This window comes from Jaculus jaculus, chromosome 5, assembly GCF_020740685.1.
Source record: "Jaculus jaculus isolate mJacJac1 chromosome 5, mJacJac1.mat.Y.cur, whole genome shotgun sequence".
NCBI lineage: Eukaryota > Metazoa > Chordata > Mammalia > Rodentia > Dipodidae > Jaculus > Jaculus jaculus.
The window spans coordinates 4,856,350-4,881,930 of record NC_059106.1 but is presented as its reverse complement, the minus strand read 5'-3'; the positions used below and the strand labels follow the sequence as shown (position 1 = coordinate 4,881,930).

The following is a 25,581-nucleotide window of genomic DNA, read 5'->3' as shown; positions in this document are numbered from 1 at the left end:
CAGAGTGAGATGTGGATGGTGGAAATGAGCCCTGGCTCTCAGCGGGCCACTTGATCCTGAAGTGAGACAAAGCTAGGACTTAGGTTTTTTTTCTTCATTTGCAATGAACTTTTTAGAATAAGCCCCGCTGTAAGTCTAGAGCAACCTGTGGTGACGAGTTTAAGATTCTTGCAATAGAAGAAGAAGAAGAAAAAAAAGATTCTTGCAATAGCCAGAACTGGAGTGGAAGTTTGTTCATGATAGAAACCTATGTTTAAAGAATGCTACATCTGTTATTTCACTCCCACAGCAATTGAAAAGAAATTAACTGCATTTGAATATTTAAATAATTAGCAATAAATGTCACTGGGAGCAAAGCATTCTGCTTTTAGATCCGCAAGACACCGGCCGAAGGGCGTAAAGATGTACACTCCTGCTCCCCGCCGGGCCTGGGAATGCAGTGCTACAGAGAACACTCACCCCCTGCCCTTGAGACACAGGGCACGAGGTCCACAGAAACCTCAGAGCTTACTGTCTGGCATTTGTAGACAGTGTTTGCTAGGCCTTCACATAAAATATTAGCTCCCGAGCTGGGTATATGGTTCAGTGGTTAGAGGTGCTTGTTTGCAAAGCCTGACTGCTTGGGTTGATTCTAGTAGCCATGGAAAGCCATGTGTCTGCAGATTATCTGCAGTAGCAGGCGGCCCTGGTGTCCCATGCGCTCTTTCTTTCCCTCTCTGTTCTTCTCCCTCCCTCTTTCTCTCTCTCAAATAGATAAATAGTAAAAATAAATATATGAAAATAATAGTGTTCTCAGCACCTTAGGTCTCCAGATCTCTCTATACACCTTAAAGTTACTAAGTTTTGAATTATATGGGTTTTGCTGATCAGTACTCGATATATTAAAAATTAATAATGGAGATATTAAAAAAATCTATGTATCTCATTTTATTTTCTTTTTTAAATTTTTTGTTCAATTTTATTTATTTATTTGAGAGTGACAGAAAGAGAGAGAGAGAGAGAGAGAGAGAGAGAGAGAGAGAGAGAGAGAGAGAGAATGAGCGCGCCAGGGCCTCCAGCCACTGCAAATGAACTCCAGACGCATGCGCCCCCTTGTGCATCTGGCTAACATGGGTCCTGGGGAATCGAGCCTTGAACCGGGGTCCTCAGGCTTCACAGGCGAGCGCTTAACCGCTAAGCCATCTCTCCAGCCCTCATTTTATTTTTTTAAAGTGTGCAGGTTTTATTAAATTATAGAACTTAAGGATGGAAGACAGAGCTCATACCCAAGAGGCATGGGCAGGCGTCCCAGAAATGGGGACGCCTAGAACTTAAGAGAAGGAAGAAATGCAGAGCTAATGCCCCAGGATCAAGAGAGGGTTTTGAGAAGCCTGGAACCTACGAGAAGGAAGGAGGGGAGTACAGAGACAGCTCCTTCCCTGTGAGAAAGCAGGAGCTGGTTAACCCCATCACATTCTTGAACACTTCCTCAGATAGAAAGTGTGTGTGAAAGCTACTTGATTTATTTCTCCACTAACTGTGTGTATTTTCACATTAATAAAGAATTTGGAGCTAACTGTGTAGCTGACTGTAGTAAGTCAATTTTGGCCTTACCAAAAACTTTTCCCCTCTGCACTTTGGTGGTTGACCACTAGGTGTCACTGGTGCTATAGGAGCATTGAAGGTAAGGTAGAAATTGAACGTTGTAAGCTCGAAGACCTTTGCATATTTCCACATGATCAATGCCAGAAAAACCTGATACAGTGTGATATATAGAAGCAAGGTACAACTGGAATAATGAAATTTCAAAAATAAGCCTTTTTTAAAGGAGAGTTGTAAGAGTTCTGTTGGGTATTGTAAATGCTTCAGGTGCATTTGATATGGCTGTTATGTTCCTGGTATTTGGGGCTTTCTCTCTTTTTATGGAAAGATGGATTGAACTTCAATTTAAGAATATCCAATAATCCCTTTCAGGACATACTGTAACAGCTGGTATTTTTGTGTTGTATTAAATTGATTCCATACAACAGTCAGTAATAATTATGGCTGGGTTCTTACAAATTCCAAAGCATTTTCAATCAACTTAGCCAAAGAAAATAACATTACTACACAAAAATGTAACTCAACTTGAAAGTTAAACCCAGAAACGCTACTTCATTCCATGAAACGTTAAGTATTTTACTTGTTAGTATTCTATCAAACCATTTTTAAAATTTACATACTTGCGTGTGTTCTGGGAAGGTAATTACATCGCGGGCAATGTCCAGCTTTGGACAGATTTCACTTGAACGTTCCTTTTGAAATTAAGACACGAGAAATGCAAAGTTCTGTCACATGCTGCAGCAGCAGCTCTGAAGAATGTTTCCGTGTGCAGTGTCAGGCTTTCATTAGCATTCATGGAATGAGATGCACTAAATTATACCAAAATTTAATTTTGCTTGATAAAAGCATAAACTAGCTTATATAATGTATGTCTTTTATAAATGTGAAACTCTGCGAATTCTCTACGAGGTGAAAATAGTTGTAGGTTGCATGGAGTGGATAGTATAGAGTATATTTCTGTACATGTAGCAACATATCATACCAATTCTGACATGTCTCATGGCATAAAGTTACATGTACAGAGGTGTACTAAAAGTACCATACTAGGCACGTGTGTGGGCGTGTGCACACACACATACATATGCTATGTTTATACACTTGACAAATTTTATTTACTTATTTTTGAGAGAGAAAGAGAGAGAGGGAAGGAGGGAGGGAGGGATGAAGAGAGGGAGGGAGGGAGGGTGCACCAGGGCAATCAGCCACTGCAAATGAACTCCAGATGCATGCGCCACCTTGTACATGTGCATCTGGCTTACCTGGGTCCTGGGGAATCGAATCTGGCTCCTTTGGCTTTATGGGCAAGTGCCTTAATTGCTAAGCTATCTCTTCAGCCCCATTTTACAAATTTTAACTGGGTTTCTTTTTTTAATCTGTTAGTAAAACAGAAGTTTATTAATGATGTATTCCTTAATTATAAGTGGTCTTTGTTTGTTTATAATTACTTCAATTCTGTCTGCTTAGTATAAGGAATATTTTTATGTAGTTGAATCTTAGTCATGACTGGGATAGCTTATGAAACCAAAGCAAAGTTTTCTTTTACCATAATGGGCAAAGCAGGTTCTAGATGAACATTAGTGAAACTGGCTTTATCTTATTTTCATTTTACCTTAATGATTTGCATTTTTACTTGGTATTTAAAAATAATTGCTTTCGTATTTAATTAACACTTGTCTCTGTATGGGTTAGTAACTGCATTTTAACTGCGTCGCCTTTGTTCTAATACAAAGCACATTTTCAGACATTGCAGCAGGTAGCCTAGTCCAGGAGACTCTATTTGATGGTGATATTTAAAAAATACTAATTTTCACATTGACAATTAAAACGCTAACTTAGAAGATTTTACTGGAATTTTACAGTTGGCTTTTTTCAAGGAAAAGTCAGCACACTCATTTTTCTTTATTCCCTAATGTGAATCAGAGCTAAACTTTGGGCTTTAGGAACGGAAGTGAGCCAGTTTTTCAGTGTTTACAGTGTCTGCTTTTCTTGTCTTTTAATATATGTTAAATATGCTTCAAATGACTGAATTTGCTGTATGGAGAATTGGGGGGAAAATGCATTAAAAGTGAGCTTAAACACATCATGTAGTTCTGATTTCTACAAAAATGTAAATGATGTGTATTTTCCATTATTAGCCTGCAGTGATCCAAATTTGAAACACATGGCCTTCTTTAGCTGGTCGGCCAGGGTAAATTTTAATCTTGCTGCTTTCTTTTATGTTTTAATTTTATAATTGTAGTACTTGAATTAAAAAAATAAACGTGAGCACCCAGCAAGCCCTTGTTGTTTGCTTGCACTGTGCAAGATGCGCTTCCGTCTGTCCAGGCGTCTTCCGAGATCCCACAGTTCTCAGTGGCTACCTTCGTTTGCATGTAAGGGGACGAAGGCTTCGCGACTCGCAGAAGAGCCAGAGCCGGCGGTGGTAACGTCAGACGCGAGTCCTGCCCGCTTCTACGCTCTCCTGCCTTTCTTGTGGATTGTGGGATAAACACATTCCATTGATGTCCGTTGTTGAAAACAGCGTATTTTCTAAGATACAGCCAAGCTTGTTCTTCCTTAAAAAGTTTGCTTATGAGCTTGGACTGTTGGCCTTATTTTTGATTCCTGATCCTCCTTCCTGTAAGTCTGTCATAAAGCCTTGCTTCCACATAAGTAAACATTCTTACAAGATGATGTGTAGTCTTCGCCTAGGACTTCGCAGTTGTCCTAGACTGAGCTCCTTAGAATACAGCTTGCAGCTCGCGCATACGGTCTTTGCTGCACGTTTGGAAACGGAGAAATTTGCTGGTAGAAGGAACTGGGGAGGGGCATTGGCTTACACAGAACCTTCGCAGAGGTCGCCATGTCTCAGCAGCAGCCCCCAAGCCAAATGTCGGAATCTGGAAGGAAGCCCGGACACGTGCAGGAGGATCGCATTTTCAACTTGAAAGCACACGTTGGAACCAGCAGCTTCCCCACTGAGGATCCCTGTGTCATTGTAGAGGCAGTTCTGCAGAAGAATTAGGCTCCCTCTGGAGTGTGTCTAATGAAAATTCTGAATTAGCTTTAGAATGGAGCAATGTCCCGATTTTCTATTTCTATGTATACATGAGTGTTTCTTTTCTTCCTAGAGGGGCCGGCAGGCCATAGGAGTCTTGGGGCAACTGAAGGGACTTCCTGAGGCGAGGAGTGGAGGCAGCCCCTCGCCCGCAGCCTGCATCATGCCCGCGCTGTCCACCGGCTCAGCTGGAGACACAGGTACCTGAACCCCGGCGGCGCTGTCTGCCTTCTGTGACTTCCATCACGGGGATGTGCACCAGCATTGCTGGACGTGCAAACAAGTCGTGCTTGTGTTTTGCTGGCCAGCATGAGATGCAGATGATTAGCTTCGATAAGCCCTTGCTAGAGAAAAGTTTCCGAGGACATTCAGGGACTTCCTTCTCTGGTACTGGTCATGATGTGGCCCGTGCCCTTGTCTTGCTTTTGGAATAATGCTATTTATTTGATTCTTAAAATTAGGAATTTTGAGCATATAGAAGGTCTGGCAAATGCAGTGATACCTAACCACGTCGCCTTGCCTATCACTAAGATTTAGCAGCAGACGTGACAATTTTGATACCTGTTTTAAAAATGTAGAGAACATCTCTCCTATTTTGTTTATCTACTTTCATTTTCTTTATCTGTCACCAGAGATAAAAACTATCTTGATGTGGCTGTATGTCATTAAGCAATTAAATTAAAAGTAACAACAAAACATGCCTCATTTTATCAGATGCAAGATTTAGAACTATACAGAACAGGTATTGCTAGGAAAGGAAGGTCCACACAGATCACACGTATAACGTCAACTCATGGATGTAGGGGCTGCTGGGATCTGCACTGTGGAAGGTGTGGATTCCTGGGTGCCTTTAAGAACTGCTCGCAATGTTGGGGAGGGACCGTGAGAGTGAGTGCTTAGTTTGTGTGCAGCTCTGGGTGTGATTCCCCACACAGAGGAGAAGAAATCGATGAGTAGGGTTGGGAAATAGGCCATTCCTGTCCTCCCCCCCTCTTCCTTTGCATGCACATGTGTGTGTGTCTGAGTGGTGTATGGGTGGGGTATGCATGTTTATGTGTGGCTGGTGCAGAAACTCTGGTGTCCATCTCCATTGCTCTTCTGCCCATTCTTGTTTAAGCTTGAGTCTAACACTGATCCTAGAGCTTGCTGTCTTTTTGTTGGCTCTGCAACTTACGTGTTTTGGCTTCCCCATAGGACTGGGGTTATAGACATGCATGGACATGCCTTGCTGTTGAGTTTGGGTTCTGGAAGAGTCAATTTTGGGTGGTTTCAGGTCCCCTCAGGCCCTCATGCTTGCACAAGAAGTGCACTTAACCACTGAACCATCTCTTCGGCCCTGTTTTGTTTCTTTGGTGACAGGGTTTCACTGTGTAGTCCAGGCCGGCTTTGAACTCACAGTGTTTCTGCCTCAACCTCCCAAGTTGTGGAATTGTAGATGTGTGCCACAGCACCTGGCTTATGTCACACATTCTTGAGACCCCCTCAAAAGAAGTGGGAGCATAGTGTAACTAAAAAGAATATCTTCTTTTATGCTGGTCATACTGAATTTGGATCTGCTGACCATGTTCTCAAAGCAGCTGAGATAACTGTCTCCACCGAAACCATTTGGATCACTGGCGCTATATTTTCACAAACAGCTGAATCACAAATGTAACTATGTGTTGTGTTTTCTTATCATTTTAATACATACCATTGGCAAATGTCATCCTTATTTATTTATTTATTTATGAGAGAGAAAGAGAATGGGCATGCTAGGACCTCTAGTCACTGCAAACAAAGTCAAGTGCATGCACTACCTTGTGCATCTGGCTTATGTGTGTACTGGGGAATTGAACCTGCATCCTTAGGCTTTGCAGGCAAGTGCCTTAACTGCTAAGCCATCTCTCTTGCCTATCCTTTGCTATACCTAATTAAATATTCTTATTTGTAAGGAGAGGGAGGGAAAATGAGAATAAGAATGTGGGTGTGCCCAAGACTATTACCACTGTACACAAACTCCAGATGCACACATCACTTTGTGTATCTGACTTATGTGGGTAATGGGGAATCAAACCTGGGCTTTTAAGCACTGAGCCATCTCCCAAGCCCATCAATCTTACTTTAAGCATATTCAGGCATACATAAACATTGCATGCATATGTGGTGTGCATATATGCATCTGTGTTCGTATGTGTATGGGTGCATGTGTTTGCATTTGTATGTGGCGGTCAGAGGGTGACATCAGGCGCCCTCCTCAGTTGCTTTGCCCCCTTTCTTCTCTTCTCTCTATTGTTATTTTGTTTGTTTGTTTTGGGACCAGGTCTCTGGTTGTAGTGGTGAGCGGTGACCCCAGCAACTCCCTGTTTCTGCCTTGCGGCCCTGGATTATAGGCATGCACTACCATACTTATCAGCGTTTCATTTTTCTTTATTTTTGACCATTTCGTTCTTGCATTAAGCGTATGGTGACCACGTTCACCCCTACCCTTACCTTTTCTTACCCCTTCCCACTCCTGCTGAGCGGTTTCCTCTCCCAACAGCCCTCCTCCTACTTGCACAGGTGGTCACAGCTACTGTGTGTTCTTGACTGCAGTGGCCTTGTCATATGTAGATGACAGGGTTGTGTATTACTCATTCCATCCTCCTTTGTCTCTTAAAGTCTTCATATTTATTTATTTATTTATTTTAGAGAGCGAGAAAGAGAAAGCAAGAAAGAGGCAGAAAGTTTTGTGGTGGGGGAGGGGCATGTCAAGGTCTTCAGCCACCGCAGACAAACTCTAGATGCATGTGCCACCTTGTGCATGTGGCTTATGTGGGCACTGGGGAATTGAACCTGGGTCCTTAGACTTCTTAGGCAAATGCCTTAACCACTAAGCCATCTCTCCAGCTCCCTCACCATCTTTGAACCCTCTCTTCTACTGTGTTTCCTGAGACTGTGGAGGGATGATAATGATGTCCTGTTTAGGGCTGAGCAGTCAAATCACTTCATCTCCACACTTTGATGAGTCGTCAATCTCTTCTTTGACTGTTGCCCACTGCCAAAAAAAGACTTGTCTGACCAAGGCTCAGAGCTGCACTAGTCTATCTATGGGCATGAACATAAACACCTAGTAGGCAGTTTGACTACATGTTCATTAACCAAGGCTCAGAGCTGCACTAGTCTGTGGGCATAAACATTAACACCTAGTAGGCAGTTTGACTACCTGTCCATTGACCAAGGCTCAGAGCTGCACTAGTCTGTGGGCATAAACATTAACACCTAGTAGGCAGTTTGACTACCTGTCCATTGACCAAGGCTCAGAGCTGCACTAGTCTGTGGGCATAAACATTAACACCTAGTAGGCAGTTTGACTACCTGTCCATTGACCAAGGCTCAGAGCTGCACTAGTCTATGGGCATAAACATTAACACCTAGTAGGCAGTTTGACTACTTGTCCATTCAGCAAAACATCCTGAGTAGATTCTTCCACAAGGTCTGGGACCTCCCTAGATACAGGCTTTTGACCAAGTACACAGTATCAGGCATATATTCTCTCCCATGGAACGGTCCTCACTTACAGTCAGGTTGGTTATCCCTGGAGCATTCATGCCACTGTTGCACCAGCAGCCGCATCTTACCTGGCAGGGTGGTAGCACAGCATTCAGGGCCCGCAGCTGGGTGATATCCGGCAGTTTTATGTGCACTGCACACCCATGTCACATACCATGCACATCTGCTCCCTCCCAAAAGGAATGATTCTCCCCACCCCACCCCATCCAGTAACTATTTACACTGAGGCTTAGTTTTTGCTTTCAGTAACATTTGGTTGTTAAATTATGGGTCTTTCCTTACTCAAGACTAATTGGGAAGCCCATTTCTTTGGAAATTGCAAAATTCTTTTTGATATATTTATGGTGCCATATTTTGTTGTAGGACGGAAAATGAATAGTTTTAAGTTTTTTTTTGGTGGTCTGGGGAAATGCTAGGTAAGTTTACTCAAACTGTAATCTACTACAGTTGTTGAACAATGCAGTTTATACTTTGTTGTTCACCAAAATTGTGTTAGCTTTATGTAAAATATTGTTGCTTACATCTATCTCAGCAGGTGATGAAATGAAACATTCATATCCTGTAGGTTTTGGTGTCCGTCATGAAGCATGTAAACGTTACTGCCTGGGAAAGCAGTAATGCAGCCTCACAAAAAACTAAACTTCATCATTGCATGAGATGAGATTTGTTTTGCAATTTTTAAAGTTGATTCCACAGATCTTGAACATGAATTTAGGAGATTACAGTGCCATTTTGTACTTACTGTTCAAAGGCTGGCTAGGCCTGATTGGTTGTGTGGAGTTTACAAAGAGCTTCTCTACACAGTCATATTGCTTATTGCAGTCCAAAGTGCTCACCTGTGATCCTCTGTGGTGGCTTTTGACCTTACATCCAAGCAAGGTTTGTGTCAGTACGGAAGATGCCTGCCCCTCTGGGTCAGTGCACTTGTGGAAGCCCCGGAACATGGTGTTCATGCCAGACATATGCGGCCTCTCCTTGTCCTCCTGTGCCCTCGACAAAGCCCGAGGTATCTTACCCTGTACACGTGTGTCAGTTATTGTCCCATTGCTGGGACAGAATCCCTGGTCTGAGGCCACGGAAGAGTTTATTTCAGGCTTGCAGTTCTGAAGGGGGAGAGTCAGCGATGGAGAAAGCATGGCAGGCGCGGACAGCTATCACACCCGCCGGGAGTAGGAAGAGCGTGAGCACGGCGTAGGGCTGGACTGTAAACTTCAGGGCTTGCTCCCGGGACACGCGTCCTGCGGTAAGACTGCCCATCTGAAGGCTAACTACAGCCTTCCCTTACAGAGCCACTGACTGGGTACTAAATACTTAAAACCCCTGAGTCTATGGGTACGTTGTACATTTGCACCACCAGTCCATGGGCGGAGGTGTAAACATGTAGTAGGCAGTTTGACTACATGTCCACGTAACCAAACATCAGGAGCATAGAACAGAGCTTATGCCAGAAGAAGGATGCCTGCCTGCCTGAGGCCTCAATGCTGATAGAATCTTTTGGGAAAATGCTTTTGTGTGAAACTTTTAGCACTTCTGCCTCTCCACCTTTCTCCTTACTCACTATGCAAAAAAAATTAATCAGTATAATATAAAAACATTCCCCTTTCCTTGGGTCTCAATTTTCTTCACCCTGATAGGTATTTTTCAAGAGTGTTGTGTGCATTGAGTTTGTACGTAGTCTGGGATGTTGCTCAGTAGTGGAGTGCTTGCTTAGCATGGGTGCGGCTCAAGATTTTATCTAGTACCAGCAAACCAAATTCAAACAGGAAAGGCCAAAGAAATAGTTTTTCTCTTTTTCTTTTGGTTACGTGATGTGGATTAAAACTTTCTTTTCCTTTCCTTTTGCAGTGACGGGGCTGAGCTCAGGGCCACGTGCTTAGTAGACAGGTACTCTTAACTCTGAGCTGCATCCCGAGCCCTATGCTTGAGCTTTCCAAACCAAGCACTGCGTCTTGGAGAAATATTTTCAGTGTGTGCAAGTGTATAAAAGTGTGTGTATGTCTCCGTGTGTCTGTACTGCATACTGCTAATGAAATCGTGGCCTTGCTCCTTTTGTAACTATTTGAGGACAGAAGATGTGCATATTTATGACGATGTCAAATTGTTGAATGCATTAACAATCTTTTCTTCCACACTCTTGCCAACATTTGATACAGTCTTTATAGTTTCTGCCATTTGATTGAAAAACGGTACTGATGGTCCTACTGCTTTCGTCAGTGCACTTCTGTGGGCTGACGGCCGTCCTCTGGGATCCGTCTATTCGTACCTTTCCCCCTTGTGATGTCTTGTCACGCTCAGATCTCTTGGTGGAGTCTCCCGTGTGTCGTCTGGTCACGCTCAGATCTCTTGGTGGCGTCTCCCGTGTGCCGTCTGGTCGCGCTCACATCTCTTGGTGGCGTCTCCCGTGTGCCGTCTGGTCGCGCTCACATCTCTTGGTGGAGTCTCCCGTGTGCCGTCTGGTCGCGCTCACATCTCTTGGTGGTGTCTCCGTGTGCCGTCTGGTCACGCTCACATCTCTTGGTGGAGTCTCCCGTGTGCCGTCTGGTCACACTCACATCTCTTGGTGGAGTCTCCCGTGTGCCGTCTGGTCACACTCACATCTCTTGGTGGAGTCTCCCGTGTGTCGTCTGGTCGCGCTCACATCTCTTGGTGGCGTCTCCCGTGTGCCGTCTGGTCGCGCTCACATCTCTTGGTGGCGTCTCCCGTGTGCCGTCTGGTCGCGCTCACATCTCTTGGTGGAGTCTCCCGTGTGCCGTCTGGTCACACTCACATCTCTTGGTGGAGTCTCCCGTGTGTCGTCTGGTCGCGCTCACATCTCTTGGTGGCGTCTCCCGTGTGCCGTCTGGTCGCGCTCACATCTCTTGGTGGCGTCTCCCGTGTGCCGTCTGGTCGCGCTCACATCTCTTGGTGGCGTCTCCCGTGTGCCGTCTGGTCGCGCTCACATCTCTTGGTGGAGTCTCCCGTGTGACGTCTGGTCGCGCTCACATCTCTTGGTGGAGTCTCCGTGTGCCGTCTGGTCGCGCTCACATCTCTTGGTGGAGTCTCCGTGTGTCGTCTGGTCACGCTCACATCTCTTGGTGGAGTCTCCCGTGTCCCGTCTGGTCGCGCTCACATCTCTTGGTGGCGTCTCCCGTGTGCCGTCTGGTCGCGCTCACATCTCTTGGTGGAGTCTCCATGTCCCGTCTGGTCACGCTCAGATCTCTTGGTGGAGTCTCCGTGTCCCGTCTGGTCACGCTCACATCTCTTGGTGGCGTCTCCCGTGTGCCGTCTGGTCGCGCTCACATCTCTTGGTGGAGTCTCCGTGTCCCGTCTGGTCACGCTCACATCTCTTGGTGGAGTCTCCGTGTCCCGTCTGGTCACACTCACATCTCTTGGTGGAGTCCCCGTGTGACGTCTGGTCGCGCTCACATCTCTTGGTGGAGTCTCCGTGTGCCGTCTGGTCACGCTCACATCTCTTGGTGGAGTCTCCGTGTCCCGTCTGGTCACGCTCACATCTCTTGGTGGAGTCCCCGTGTGACGTCTGGTCGCGCTCACATCTCTTGGTGGAGTCTCCGTGTGACGTCTGGTCGCGCTCACATCTCTTGGTGGAGTCTCCATGTCCCGTCTGGTCGCGCTCACATCTCTTGGTGGAGTCTCCGTGTGCCGTCTGGTCGCGCTCACATCTCTTGGTGGAGTCTCCGTGTGCCGTCTGGTCACGCTCACATCTCTTGGTGGAGTCTCCGTGTCCCGTCTGGTCACGCTCACATCTCTTGGTGGAGTCTCCGTGTGCCGTCTGGTCACGCTCACATCTCTTGGTGGAGTCTCCGTGTGCCGTCTGGTCACGCTCACATCTCTTGGTGGAGTCTCCGTGTGCCGTCTGGTCGCGCTCACATCTCTTGGTGGAGTCTCCGTGTCCCGTCTGGTCACGCTCACATCTCTTGGTGGAGTCTCCATGTCCCGTCTGGTCACGCTCACATCTCTTGGTGGAGTCTCCGTGTGCCGTCTGGTCGCGCTCACATCTCTTGGTGGAGTCTCCGTGTGACGTCTGGTCGCGCTCACATCTCTTGGTGGAGTCTCCCGTGTGCCGTCTCGTCACGCTCACATCTCTTGGTGGAGTCTCCCGTGTGCCGTCTGGTCACGCTCACATCTCTTGGTGGAGTCTCCATGTCCCGTCTGGTCACGCTCACATCTCTTGGTGGAGTCTCCATGTCCCGTCTGGTCACACTCACATCTCTTGGTGGAGTCTCCGTGTGCCGTCTGGTCGCGCTCACATCTCTTGGTGGAGTCTCCCGTGTGTCGTCTGGTCGCGCTCACATCTCTTGGTGGCGTCTCCTGTGTGCCGTCTGGTCGCGCTCACATCTCTTGGTGGAGTCTCCATGTCCCGTCTGGTCGCGCTCACATCTCTTGGTGGAGTCTCCCGTGTGTCGTCTGGTCGCGCTCACATCTCTTGGTGGCGTCCCCCGTGTGACGTCTGGTCACGCTCACATCTCTTGGTGGAGTCTCCCGTGTGCCGTCTGGTCACGCTCACATCTCTTGGTGGTGTCTCCGTGTGCCGTCTGGTCACGCTCACATCTCTTGGTGGAGTCTCCCGTGTGCCGTCTGGTCACGCTCACATCTCTTGGTGGTGTCTCCGTGTGCCGTCTGGTCACGCTCACATCTCTTGGTGGAGTCTCCCGTGTGCCGTCTGGTCGCGCTCACATCTCTTGGTGGTGTCTCCATGTCCCGTCTGGTCGCGCTCACATCTCTTGGTGGAGTCTCCATGTCCCGTCTGGTCGCGCTCACATCTCTTGGTGGCGTCTCCTGTGTGCCGTCTGGTCACGCTCACATCTCTTGGTGGAGTCTCCATGTCCCGTCTGGTCGCGCTCACATCTCTTGGTGGAGTCTCCGTGTGCCGTCTGGTCACGCTCACATCTCTTGGTGGAGTCTCCCGTGTGCCGTCTGGTCGCGCTCACATCTCTTGGTGGCGTCTCCCGTGTGCCGTCTGGTCGCGCTCACATCTCTTGGTGGCGTCTCCCGTGTGCCGTCTGGTCACGCTCACATCTCTTGGTGGAGTCTCCCGTGTGCCCTCTGGTCATGCTCACATCTCTTGGTGGAGTCTCCGTGTGCCGTCTGGTCGCGCTCACATCTCTTGGTGGAGTCTCCGTGTGCCGTCTGGTCGCGCTCACATCTCTTGGTGGTGTCTCCGTGTGCCGTCTGGTCATGCTCACATCTCTTGGTGGAGTCTCCATGTCCCGTCTGGTCGCGCTCACATCTCTTGGTGGTGTCTCCGTGTGCCGTCTGGTCGCGCTCACATCTCTTGGTGGAGTCTCCGTGTGCCGTCTGGTCGCGCTCACATCTCTTGGTGGAGTCTCCCGTGTGCCGTCTGGTCACGCTCACATCTCTTGGTGGAGTCTCCGTGTGACGTCTTGTCATGCTCACATCTCTTGGTGGCGTCTCCTGTGGGAGTCCCCCGTGTGCCGTCTGGTCATGCTCACATCTCTTGGTGGCGTCCCCCGCTTTATATTTTGCACAGTGATTCTTTGGGCCTTACATGTTGAGCACCGTTCCTTCCACTCAGCTGCGCGTCCTTTTCTCCCTTCAGTGGCATTCTTTCTTTTATAGAATTGACTACTCTGTAATTAATTTTTGGTTATTGCTTTTCTCCCTTTGGCTTCCTAACCCTGGTTCATATAGGTGTTAGCTGAGATTTCTTTCAGTAATTTTAAAGGTTTGTTTTGCCACGTAAGGAGCTTGAATATGACTGCAGTTTGAACCTGCACTGAGGCAGGTAGTCCCTGCACACTGGGTGGTCACTGGGCCACCTGCTCACCGTTCCATTCTTTCCACAGGTATTTGTAGTCTCCTGCAACCACCCTGTGCATGCTGGCCGTAAGGGTCTGTTGATCTCACGTTAACTTCTTTCAGTGTGGGTATGATGGTGTGGGTATGAATACGGGCATGCACGTGCCTGGGGTGCATGGGGAGGGCAGAGGACCATCTCGGGTTGTGGTCCTTTCTTCTGACCTTGTTAGAGTTAGGGTTTCTCTTGTTTTGCCACCAGGCTGGGGAGACCCATCTCACTGGCCCCATGAGCTTCAGGGCTCTCCTGCCTCCGCCTCCATTGCCTTAGGTGTGCTGGTTTCCCAAGCACATGGGCCACTTTTGTACCTGGCTTTAAGTGCTTATGGGAGCGCTAGGGACCCTGATTCCAGTCAGCAGGATCGCAGAGTGAGCTCCTTCAACCATTGAGTTACCTTTCAGCCCCCTATCTTAATTTCCTTTAATTGACCTAATTTTATAGTAATTTTAGGATTACACCGATCTGACTGAGGAAGTAGAGCGCCTTGTGCTTCTCACGTGACTCTCTCCTTGGCCGGCCTTGGTGTCCGCGCAGTGAGCTCACTTCAGCTGGTGAGCTGATGGTGGTAACTAAAGTCTCTCCTTAACTCAGGTTTCCTTCACGTTTCTCTGATGATCGTTAGGTTGGGTCCAGGACCTCATTTGTTCATATTCACTTGTCATTTCTCATTAGGCTGTTCTTGGTTGTGCGTTTTTATCAGGCTGGTTTTGACTTTGACGACCTTGATAGCTTTGAGCAGTGGCAGGCACATTATGGGGTCTCTGCTTGAATTCATCTGCTGTGCCTCTTGCCAAGATGCCAGAGAGAGTTGATACCTTTGTGAGTTTATGGAAGCAAAGTGCCATTGTCGTCCAGTCACGTTAAAGGTGCATAATGTCTCCTTGACTAACACTGGTGATGCTGACATCAGCCTGACCATCAGCTTTCTCCCATGTCAAATTCCTTTCCTTTTCACCCTTTCCTAAATACAACCTTGGGAAGTCTCTATGTGCAGCTCACACTAAAGAGTGATACATTCCATTTTCCTCTTTTTTATTTTAAGATGAAGTATCTATATGAATTACTTGGAGTTCAGTGTTTTTCCTCGCCATTTGTTTACTTACTCATTTATTCCGATCAGTGATGACTCATGTGTATTTGCTACATGCTGTGGGTTATAAGCCAGTATTGTTTCTTTTCTTTTTTTTTTTTTTTTTGGCCAAATTATTCCACCATTGACCATTGTAAGGAACCTCTTCCAGTAGGTCCCTCTGAAGCGCTGCCCTCCCTGCAGCAGCGCGTCTTGTTCGTTTTCTCGGTAGCGTTTCTTTACTTTTGGCACCAAAAGTGCACCACACTTGCTTGTGTATTTTCTCCCCAGTCCTATAAGTCACTCTTTGTCTAAGGAGCCTTGTTTTTTAAACTGGAGAATGGGGTTAGGAACCAAGATCTGGGCAGTAGGTTTGGTCATTGCTTTTGGAATCTTCTTTGAGGAACACTTAGCTGACCACACAGCTCATGTATGTGTATGTTTTTTACATGTGTAAATATCCACGTGTATATAAACATTTCTCTACAGAGTCAGCTGTAGCTGTAGTAAGTAATGTACATTCTTACTCATGTCTTCAACGCTTGTCTGTTAACAACTGGATCATTCTAGACTCTTCTCTTTGCTCTTCTGTAAATTCTTTCTGAAGCAGAAACCCCACTTGCTTAGGTTGATGGATAGTAGTTTCAGAACTGTTACCACATGGGAACCAAAAACTTTCCTCAGCTAGAGTTGACATTCACCTTGTGGAATCTCACCCTTACTGCATAATACATATGTGAGTTTCAGTTTTATAATTTCATTAAGTATGATCTGTGTAAAGAAAACATAAAATATATGTACTGGAATGAACGTAAAACCTTTACAAGCATAAGTTTATAAGTGCTAATAACACCAGCATCCATGTGATTGCCACCTACATTAGGAAATTGCACACCTTGAAGGAACTGCTTTTTCATTACAGACCCTTTGAGATGGACAAGGGAACGGAGATTCCTGCTGCACCCTCCGTACACTGTGTGGTTTATGACTTGCCTAAGTGTTCCTTTGGTAGTGTGATTCATTTTGCTGTTAAGCTTTATAAATGGATTTGAATTATATATGTTTTTATAGGCTGAAAGTGAATATTTACTTATAATGAGAAAGGATTATATAATAAATTATAAATATTAAAGATTGCATATATATTATTTTAAAATCCAGGGAAAAGGCATAATTTTTTAAATCAACTGCCTGATATACTTCTGGAATATGTTTTCTTTTATAGTTTTTAAAAATATGTTTATATTTACTTATTTATTTGAGAGAGGCAGCAAAAGAGAATGAGAATGGATATACCAGGGCCTCTGGCCACTGTAGACAAACTTCAGACATATGTGCCACCTTGTGCATCTGGCTCACGTGGGTCCTGGGGAATTGAACCATCTCGCCAACCTTCTTCTTCCTCTTCTCCCTCCCCTCCCCCTCCTCCTCCCTCCCCCTCCTCCTCCTCTTTACAATTTTTGGCTGGTTACTTTTGATTTCCTCTTTGTATATAGTGTTTTTTTTAATGGCATGAGAAAAAAAAAGATTCAATCCTTATATTGCCATTCTTTTTATTTTACTTTTGATAGTTTGAATGCAAGCAACCTTCAGTTTCCCACAGAAGTGCTGAAGTTTGACTTTGTATAATACTTCGTAAAAAGAAAGACGAGGACTAGGAGATGGCTCAGTGGTTCAGAGCGGCTGCCGCGTGAGCTCTGAAGCGCCAGGGCCTCTCAGCAGAGCCCGCCCTCTTCTTCACTGCAGAGCACACACGGAAGTCTTGTCTGGCCACACAGGCCTGAGCTCCAGTCGGAGGGCGAGTGGAGACTGGGGAATCACTGGGGCTTACTGATGGACAGACAGACAGACACTCCAGGCTGAGGGGGAGGCCCTGTGCCAAGGAAATGCTGAGTGAGCAGTAAGAGAAAGACACCGGACCTTCTCCTCTGGCCTTTGCACACATGCGCTTGGGGTGTGCACATCTGTGCCACACATGCATACTTGGATATGTTCCTGACAAAAGAGAATTTCCATCTTAGATCTAAATGAGTATGGGTTGTTCAGTAAGCAACTTTACAATTCTGATGAGTTTTATCAACTGGCTGAAGGAATTTACTGACCATAAGAAAAGATTATATAATAAATTACAAATATTAAAAAGTACATGAATATAGTACATATTTTCAAATCCTGGGAAAAGCATAATCTTTCATTAACAGCTTGATATTCCTTTGTAATAATTGTTTTTTGAGATAGGGTCTCATTGTAGCCCTGGCTGACTTTGAATTCACTGTATGTCTCAGGGTGGCCTGAACTCACAACGATCCTCTTACCTCTGCCTCTCAAGTGCTGGGATTAAAGACGTGTTCCACTATGCCCAGCTGTAATACTGTGTTTTTTTTTTCATAAATTATTTACTTATTTATTTACTTGAGAGAGAGTGAGACAGAGAGAATGGGCACTCTAAGGCCTCCAGTCACGACAACGAACTTCAGATGCATGTGCCACCTATATATCTGGCTTATATGGGTCCTGGGGAAGTTGAAGCTGGGTCCTTTGGCTTTGCAGGCAAGTGCTAAGCCACCCCTCCAGCCCCTATAATACTTTTGAAAAATTACTTTTAGCTATTTACTTCATTTGTTGTTGTTTTTTTTAATGGGATGAGAAAAAGAATTCATTCCTTTGTATATTACTCTTTTTTTTTTTTTTGGCTGTTGGTAGTTTGAATACAAAACGACACATAGTTTCCTAAAGAAGTGTTTATGTTTTGCTCTGCGTGATGTTCAGTTCGTGGTTTGGCCATGGCTCTTAACTTCCCAGCCTGACACACAGCCACACTCTGACCTGCCTTCTGTAGTGTGTGGTCAGCTAAGTCACCACGTGGGCTGCTGCAGGCTTCCTCAGAATGCTCGTCCCCTCCCCTGTGGCTAACAGTCAACTAAACACAGATTGCACCAGGGAGCCACGCGACTGAGCCCGCCCGAAATTCCATTCCTCCTGCTCCAGATGGGTCTTCAGTAGCCACCCAGCCTAGTTAGCTACCCCAGACCTCTCCATGATGTTTCCTCTTTGTTCCTCTTCTTCTCATTCTTGCTGCGCCCCCCCCCCCCCACCTCCATGCCCCAGAGTGACTCATTTCCACTTAGTGGAGCCGTGTTTTCCTCTAGGACTCTGTATTTCTTCATCAAATATTTCCTTCACATGGGATCATGAAGTGATTCCTGGTCTCTTGTATGTGTGGGTTTTACTACTGTAGAATTGATTTTTGTGTGACTTAGTGTTCCAAATGAATTTTTCCCACAGCGTTATCCTGTGGTCCCACCCTGACTTAGGAGAATGGCCCTTTTCTCTGCGCTGGCAGTGCCAGTCACTGTGGTGAAAAATGTCAGTGGTGAGCGTGAACCTGCTTGTTCTTAGTTCTTGATCTCAAAGGGATTATGGCAACATTTCCTCTCTGTCGTGATTACACTGTGCTTAATTCCTACCTACCCCATCCCACAAACGTTTATTTATTTGGCTTTCCGATGACCCTCTATTGAAATATTTTCCATTGTTCTTCCTAACTAGCTGGACATTTCACTTGTAGCACTGTTGATGTCACAAAGGTTGTGCCACCAGCATCGTAGCCCGCAGACCCCAGGACTCGGTGAAGATGCCTCCGTAGGCCCTGTTGCCAGTTTCGTTGCGGGGTGCAGAGACGGCTCGTGGGCTAAGGCCTTGCTGCAAGCGTGGGGGCCCCGGCCTGCCTGAGCTCGGCGCCCCAGCACCGTGTAAGCCTCTGGGTGTGGATGTGCATGTCGGTAACTCCAGGCCTGTGGGATGCGGAGGTTCCTTCTTTCTCTCTATCTGCCTCTTTTTTCTCTCTCTCTAATAAATTAATTAATTAATAAAAAAAATTAGAGGACAGGTTGGTCGGAATGGTTCACCACACTCAGCTACTGCCCTGCAGACGCCTCCTGCCCCTGGGGCCGCGCCTTCCCCACCACGATGGACCCTGTGGCCTTGAACTATAATCCAAGCCTTGCTTCCTTAAAATAAGAGAAATCCAAATTTGGATGTAAGAGTTCTCTAAATTACCTCACGAACCACCTTTGGCTAGCGCCTGCGTAGCTACCACTTTCCACTGTGCTGCATCTAGCTAGCGTCCTTTCTAGCCAGCACATGCTTAATTTTTGTTCCTTCTCATTTGACTCAAAGATCATTTAGTTTTGAATTTTTAGCAAATTTTGTGTTGCTAGGATCCATGTCATGAATTCAAAAGGGACAAATTTATTATTTTTTTTTGGCAAAGAAACAAATCAAAAGCTTATATTTAATATGAAAATACACTAAGTCATTCTTAGATTAAAAAACAGCACAGGGCTGGGGACATGGCTCAGTGGTAAGAGAGTGCTTGCTGTCCCCAGCACCCGCGTAAAATAGCGGGTGTGGCCATGCACACCTGTGACCCCGTGGCTGGTGGTGGAGACGGGCAGACCGCTGGGGGCTCAGGCCAGCCGGTGACAGGACACAGGCTGCCCCTGGCTCAGTGTCGCGGGGAGATGGAGCAGGAGAGCAGTACCAGAGAATGCGTAACGCTCTCGGACCTCTGCCTGCGCCCACATGGGGCATTCACGTGCACACGTGTGCGTACCCACACGCATCATCCTCACGACAATGATAGTCGTTTAAACCCCCAGGCACTGGCCCGTGGTGGTGGTGCCCGCGTGTAGTCGGGAGGATCACGAGTCAGAGTCCAAATCGGGTGACAAATTGGGTTACGAGGCCCTGTTTCAGCAGCAAACAGAACCGAACAAAGCAAGACAGAAGCCCAAGGGGGACCCTGGTGATGCGTCTGAGACACGCAGCTCGAGCCGCCTCTCGCTCTGCCATTCCAGTGCTCCCGTCGCCTGACCAGGCTGTGTTGAGGCTTCGGTTTCTGGCTACCAAGCGTCAGGTTGCCGGGTGCACGGCTGCGCAGTGTGGGAATTCTGCTTGCATTACTATTTTAACTCATCTCTGAACCGGTTCTGCATCTTTGCTCCATTTGGGCCAGTAGGATTTATAAGTGCATAGCGCACATGTGCGCGCTGCTGACTTCCCCAACGCAGGTGGTGGTAAGCAGTGCAAGTCGGCAGATCTAGAGGAACACTGATGAGCACTCAGGTGACCTTGGGGAGGTTTTGGACTTCTTGGCAGGAAGCACAACCGCTCCTATGTCCTTGGCAGTGACCCTCCTTCCTCTCTGGGCAAATGTTTTCCTGTACATGGAGCTGTGGGGAGGAACCTGCACCCACCTAGTCACTCAGGACCTGTCGGTACAGCCGCTGCTGCTGGTGCTCCCACACATCTTTTCTTTTAATTTTTATTTATTTATTTGAGATGAAGAGGCAGGTAGAATGGGCATGCCAGGGCTACCAGCCGCTGCAGATGAGCTCCAGACGCATGCATCACCTTGTGCATCTGGCTTATGTAGATCCTGGGGAATCGAACTGGGTCCTTGGCTTTGCAGGCAAGTGCCTTAACCTCTAAGCCATCTCTCTAACCCTCCCACACATTTTTTAATCTTTTCTGTAGATTTACTTAACAGTGATGGGACTAGCTTTCTGCTAACATCATACATAATCTTCTTAATCCTGATTTTTTAAATTTCAACTGCTAGCACATTAATTATACAAGTTACCAAGATACACTGTGAATTTCCATCTGTACATTTATCATGCATTGATCAGGTCATTCACCCACACTTCTTCTATGTGCTGCAGATTTAACTGTACATGGGCAAAATCTTAACTATTTTAATTTCTTTATTTTCAAGCAGACAGAGAGTTAGTGAGAGAGAGAGAGAGAGAGAGACAGACAGACAGACAGACAGACAGACAGACAGACAAAGAATGGGTAGGCAGCAGAGCCTCTAGCTGTGGCAAACTAACTCCATATGCTTATGACTTTATATTCTGGCTTTATATGAGTACTAGGGAATTGAACCCAGGTCATTAGGCTTTGCAGAAAAGTGCCTTAACTTCTAAGTCATCACTCCAGCCCCCAAATCTTACTGTTTTCCTTGATGGCGCTAAATTAACAATGATAGCAGTCCGTGCACTGCAGTAGGCACCTTAATAACCAAGAATTGGGACTAGGAGGATGGTTCGGTGGTTAAAGGTGGCTGCCTGCATAGCCTGCTGGCCTGGGTTCTTAAGCCACTCACATAAGCCAGATGCAGAAAGTGGCACAAGCATCTGGTGATCATTTGCAGTGGCAGGCAGTCCTGGTGCATAACGCGCGTGCGCGCGCACACACACACACACACACACACACACACACAGTCTCTCTCTACTTTCTTACAGTGTTTCTTCAGAGGCTCGGAGCTGGGTGAACAATTTGGAAATGCCCGTCCTTGCCTCCCTTGATGTTTCCTGTTTATAAGAAATGTTTTTTTTTTTCTTTTTTTTTGGTGGTGGTGGTGGGTGGTGGTGGAGTGGTGGAGGTGGTGGTGGTGGTGAAGAAATGGTTTTAATATGTGTCATTTAAATTAAGTAGAGTACCAGCTATATTAGTCATTTGGTGGTTTTTATGAGTAAATAGTTGGGAGACTATTTTTGGAGCCAAATTCCAGCTACATGCTTATGCATATTTAATACAAAAATTAGCCAAATCCCTAGGTTTTTATACTGCTACAGTTTTAATTGTCACAAGGTCTTTCTTTTTAAATTTAACATAGTCCTCGGATAAGCAAAGTGTATATGTTTTGTTTCTTTCTGACAGATGAGAACTTTTGGAAAGACCACCTTTGTAAATATCTGGAGAGGCATTTCACTCTAGCAGCCGTCTCTTAGACTGAATTTTCATACCAGGATTTGAATGTGACGGGTCACTAGGGGTGGGCCTACATACGGGGCCATCTAGGCTATTGGATTTCACTGTTATTGAAAGCAGTAGTGTCGGGTTCAGTGATTGTTGTAGAATAATTCCCAACTGCTTTCGTGACTTGAAGTGCCCCTGATATTTTATATTCAGTTCTATTTATCCTTAGCTCTTCTGGTCAATCTTTCCATCTTTTGGGCAGAGACCACATACATTCCCCAGTGGCTGTGAATTCTGTTGCCAGCAAAATTTCATCAGTTCAGAAACATGGTTTGAAAGGTTGGGAAGCATGTAGCTTGGTGGTTCTCAGGTGAAAACCACCAGTTTCTTGTTCTTGACTAAGATAAGGTACTGTGTTTCCTAGCTGAGGTTAGTAAGACCTCTGCATAGATGCACGCTGTAGTTGGTGGCTGTTGGCATTCAAACAAATCATCGTTGCCCCAGTGAACATGGGTCTTTACAAATCTTTCGGTCACCATGAGGTGTCTTATGAATGTGCCTGTTGCGTTATAGTATAGGGTAAACCAGTGGTTCTTGGGGACACTGTGAGGGGCGCTTCAGGAGAAAGTCATTAAGGTGGCTCGTCTCTTCCTTGAGCTGTCCAGGAACTCTCCTTCGCTCACCTGCTTACGGGGAAGACTGAGGGGCCGTGGGAGGGTGACCGCAGCCTTTGTGTATTGAGGGTCAGCTGTGTGCAAAGATGGTTTTTGTTGACAGCTTACACGCGTGCGTGCGCGCGCGCGCGCGCGCACACACACACACACACACACACACACGGTGTGCCCTGATCACAATGCCCTCCCACCACTGGAGATTCTTAACACTTTCATCCCTCTGCAGAACAGGGCAGCATCGGGTGGGAGCTAAGCGCCTACTCTTCATATCTGGCTGTTGGAGCATCAGGACACAATGCTTGCCTCTTTGTCTGTGTCCTCCTGCACATCCACTAGGCCTTTCTCAGGACACAATGCTTGCCTCTTTCTCTGTGTCCTCCTGCACATCCACTAGGCCTTTCTCAGGACACAATGCTTGCCTCTTTCTCTGTGTCCTCCTGCACATCCACTAGGCCTTTCTGCTTTGTCGCCTTTTCTTACTGTTGCTTTCCCCCTCGGTCAGCGTCACTGCCCGTCGACCTGTCTACTGCTGACCACTTTCTATGCTGAAGTATGGTGAGAGGTCGGGGTCAGTTGTTACTGTGCAGTACAGTTAGGCTTACTTTCAGTTTAGTTTGAGTACGTGTTAGACTGGACCTGAAATACACAGTGAGCATCAAAGTGAATCAGCATATAAGCCTCCGTACTACTACTTACTACCAAGCCATTCAGCGTTCTAGCACCTACGGGGGTTACTCCATCAGCTTTCTGTCTCTCTGTTCCAGGTTCTTTCGCAACTTGAGCAGTGGCAGTTTTACTTTTGGTCTTTTGAGGCAGAGTCTCCCTCTAGCCCAGGCTGGCCTCAAACCCATAGTGGTCCACCTACCTCGTCCTCTTGGTGCTGGGATTAAAAGCATGTGCCACCACACCTGGTTTAACTTAACTTTTTTTTGAAAGGACAAGTGTGGGCCATAATCTGATTAGTAAGCTTTAGAAGTAATTTTTTAGTTTACTATGCCTTTGCCTTTTGGGTGAGTGCTGCTCAAAAAAAAAAAAAAAAAAAAAAAAATCAAAGTCCTGCTATGCTTGCTTTTGTAGTGAAAAAGTACTTTCTACAAAGTTGTAGTCTGCTGACATGAAGTTAATTACAAATTGGAACCTATTTAAAGCTTAGAAAGCCTGTTTAGAGCCTCGAAAATGAAAGTTCTGCATAGGTATATATATTTGCTTTCTGTTAACTCACCCTGATTTTGTAGACTTCAAGGTACTTGTATGAATTGACCGTTACTTTGACCGTTACTTGCACGGACCGAACTGCAGTACTGTAGTTATTATTAAAGTTTTTCATTTGTAAGAAGTCAGCTTGCCAAATGCCTTAACAAGCTATTGGGTTTGAGGGGTGGTGTAATGAAGAGAATGTTGCTATTGAATTAAGGTATTTAGGTTATATAGGTAGTTTTGGAAATAAAATGTACCTTGAATGAGAAAGGTTGAGGCCTGTTATGAATGGCACTAAGTAGGGCTGATTATTTTACCTTTAAGAAAGTGGAAAATTTAAAAGTTGGTGTATCCCATTTCATGAATATAATAAAATTTAATAGTGTTGTTCTGGGCGTTGATATATGTTCCTCAGTGTTTATTAGCCCTAGGTTCTAGTAAAGTGATCTGGTCCATTACTTGCCCATATTACACAGAATGCAGATATCAAAACTAAGACGAAACCTAATAAATGCATAATTGTTTCTGTCTCTGAAGTGTTTTTCCTATATGCTTTCTAAACATTTTGATTCCTTATAGTGTCACGTGTGGTTGAGCCTCAAGGACATCTTTTTTTATCATTTAACATGGGCGTATAGCTTCTCCAGACTTGTTCTAATCATGAAGCTATGAAGGATATTACAAGAATGGCGATGTTAAATTTCTCTAGACTGCCAGTAACTTTTTCCACTCTGACGTCAGGAATGTCAGGCATCTGGAATCTGCAAGAAGAGCGGATTGTTTGCGGAAACACTTCAATCAAACTCGGAGCCACTTACTCCCTTAGGAACCACTACTGTCTTGAGATGATATTGTACTTTTACAGAAGTGGCTTGCTGGAACTGGGAAAATTTCTTCACTCATGCTTCTATGTTTTTTAAGTGCTTTTACATTTTTGGTGCATAATTTTGAGAAGTACTGCTTCATTTTAGCATGAAATTCATTTTCTTTGGGTTAATAGCACTGAGTTATCAAATATAGTAAAAAAGTAGCAGAACTATTCTAAAAAGGATATAAACAAAGCTTATATAGGTAAATTTTTGCTCTATACCGTATTACCTTTTACTTGAATTTTGAGACTATTTATGTGTGTGTCTTGATACTGCTCATCGTGATTATGACCTGGGTGTCTTTCCTGAGAAGGCTGTGTGGAGGTAGAGGGAGGGAATGCACGTCATTCGTTTTGGGGGATCGGGATTGAGATGCTGTTCGTGAAGTCCTGTGTAGTTGAATACAGCTTTGACCTTCTGCTCCTCCTGCCTCTACCTCCCCACTCCTGGGCTTGTGAGTGTGTCACCACGCCCAGCTGAGTGAAGTCTCCTGTCCTCTTCCTCTTAGTTCCCTTGCTGGTCACCGCACCAGCATCTAGGCCAACTGGGTCGGGGCCGCGCGCTCTTGTCTCTGTATTTCACCTGCTGCCTCGTCTTTGCTACTGCATGGAGCCGCTGTTGCCTGTCTAATTCCTTCTTGCAGAAGCCTCGTTCTCTCTCCGTATTCCAGAAAGAAAACCTCACATTTTGTCATAGGGCTCCTCGATGCTTGACCACCTCAGGTGCCAGTGTGCGCTCTTACCTGTCTCGCTGGAGAACTTCATTCAGTTTCTCATAGGGTGCACAAGTTTTTGAACAAGGTGAGCCGTCGTCCCAAGCGTAACAAGTGATGTTGTGGTCTCCTAGCCCGCCCGCCCTCTGGGTTAGAACTTTTATCTGCATAGCTTCTGTTGGCATACGGGGAGGCCTGCAGCCGGGCACTGTATGAAGAAGAGCCTTCGTTCATTGTTCTAGAGCTCCGAGAGATGACAGCGTGCAGCTGGCCCTGGTCGGGGTCTTTTGGCCTCAGAGTGCAAATGCTTGCAAAAGGGGGAGGTCACCGGGTG

The 25,581-nt window shown here is 46.1% G+C and overlaps 1 protein-coding gene across 1 annotated transcript in view; it reads left to right on the top strand.

Annotated features, from left to right (window-relative positions):
* Window positions 1-25,581, top strand: part of Mpp7 (MAGUK p55 scaffold protein 7) — a 213,308-nt gene that overhangs the window by 50,243 nt on the left and 137,484 nt on the right. Inside the window, exon 2 of the mRNA XM_045151043.1 lies at window positions 4,692-4,818. Within this exon, the coding sequence (XP_045006978.1) occupies window positions 4,782-4,818 (37 nt within the window). The 5' untranslated portion in view covers window positions 4,692-4,781. The remainder of the gene's footprint in view (window positions 1-4,691; window positions 4,819-25,581) is intronic.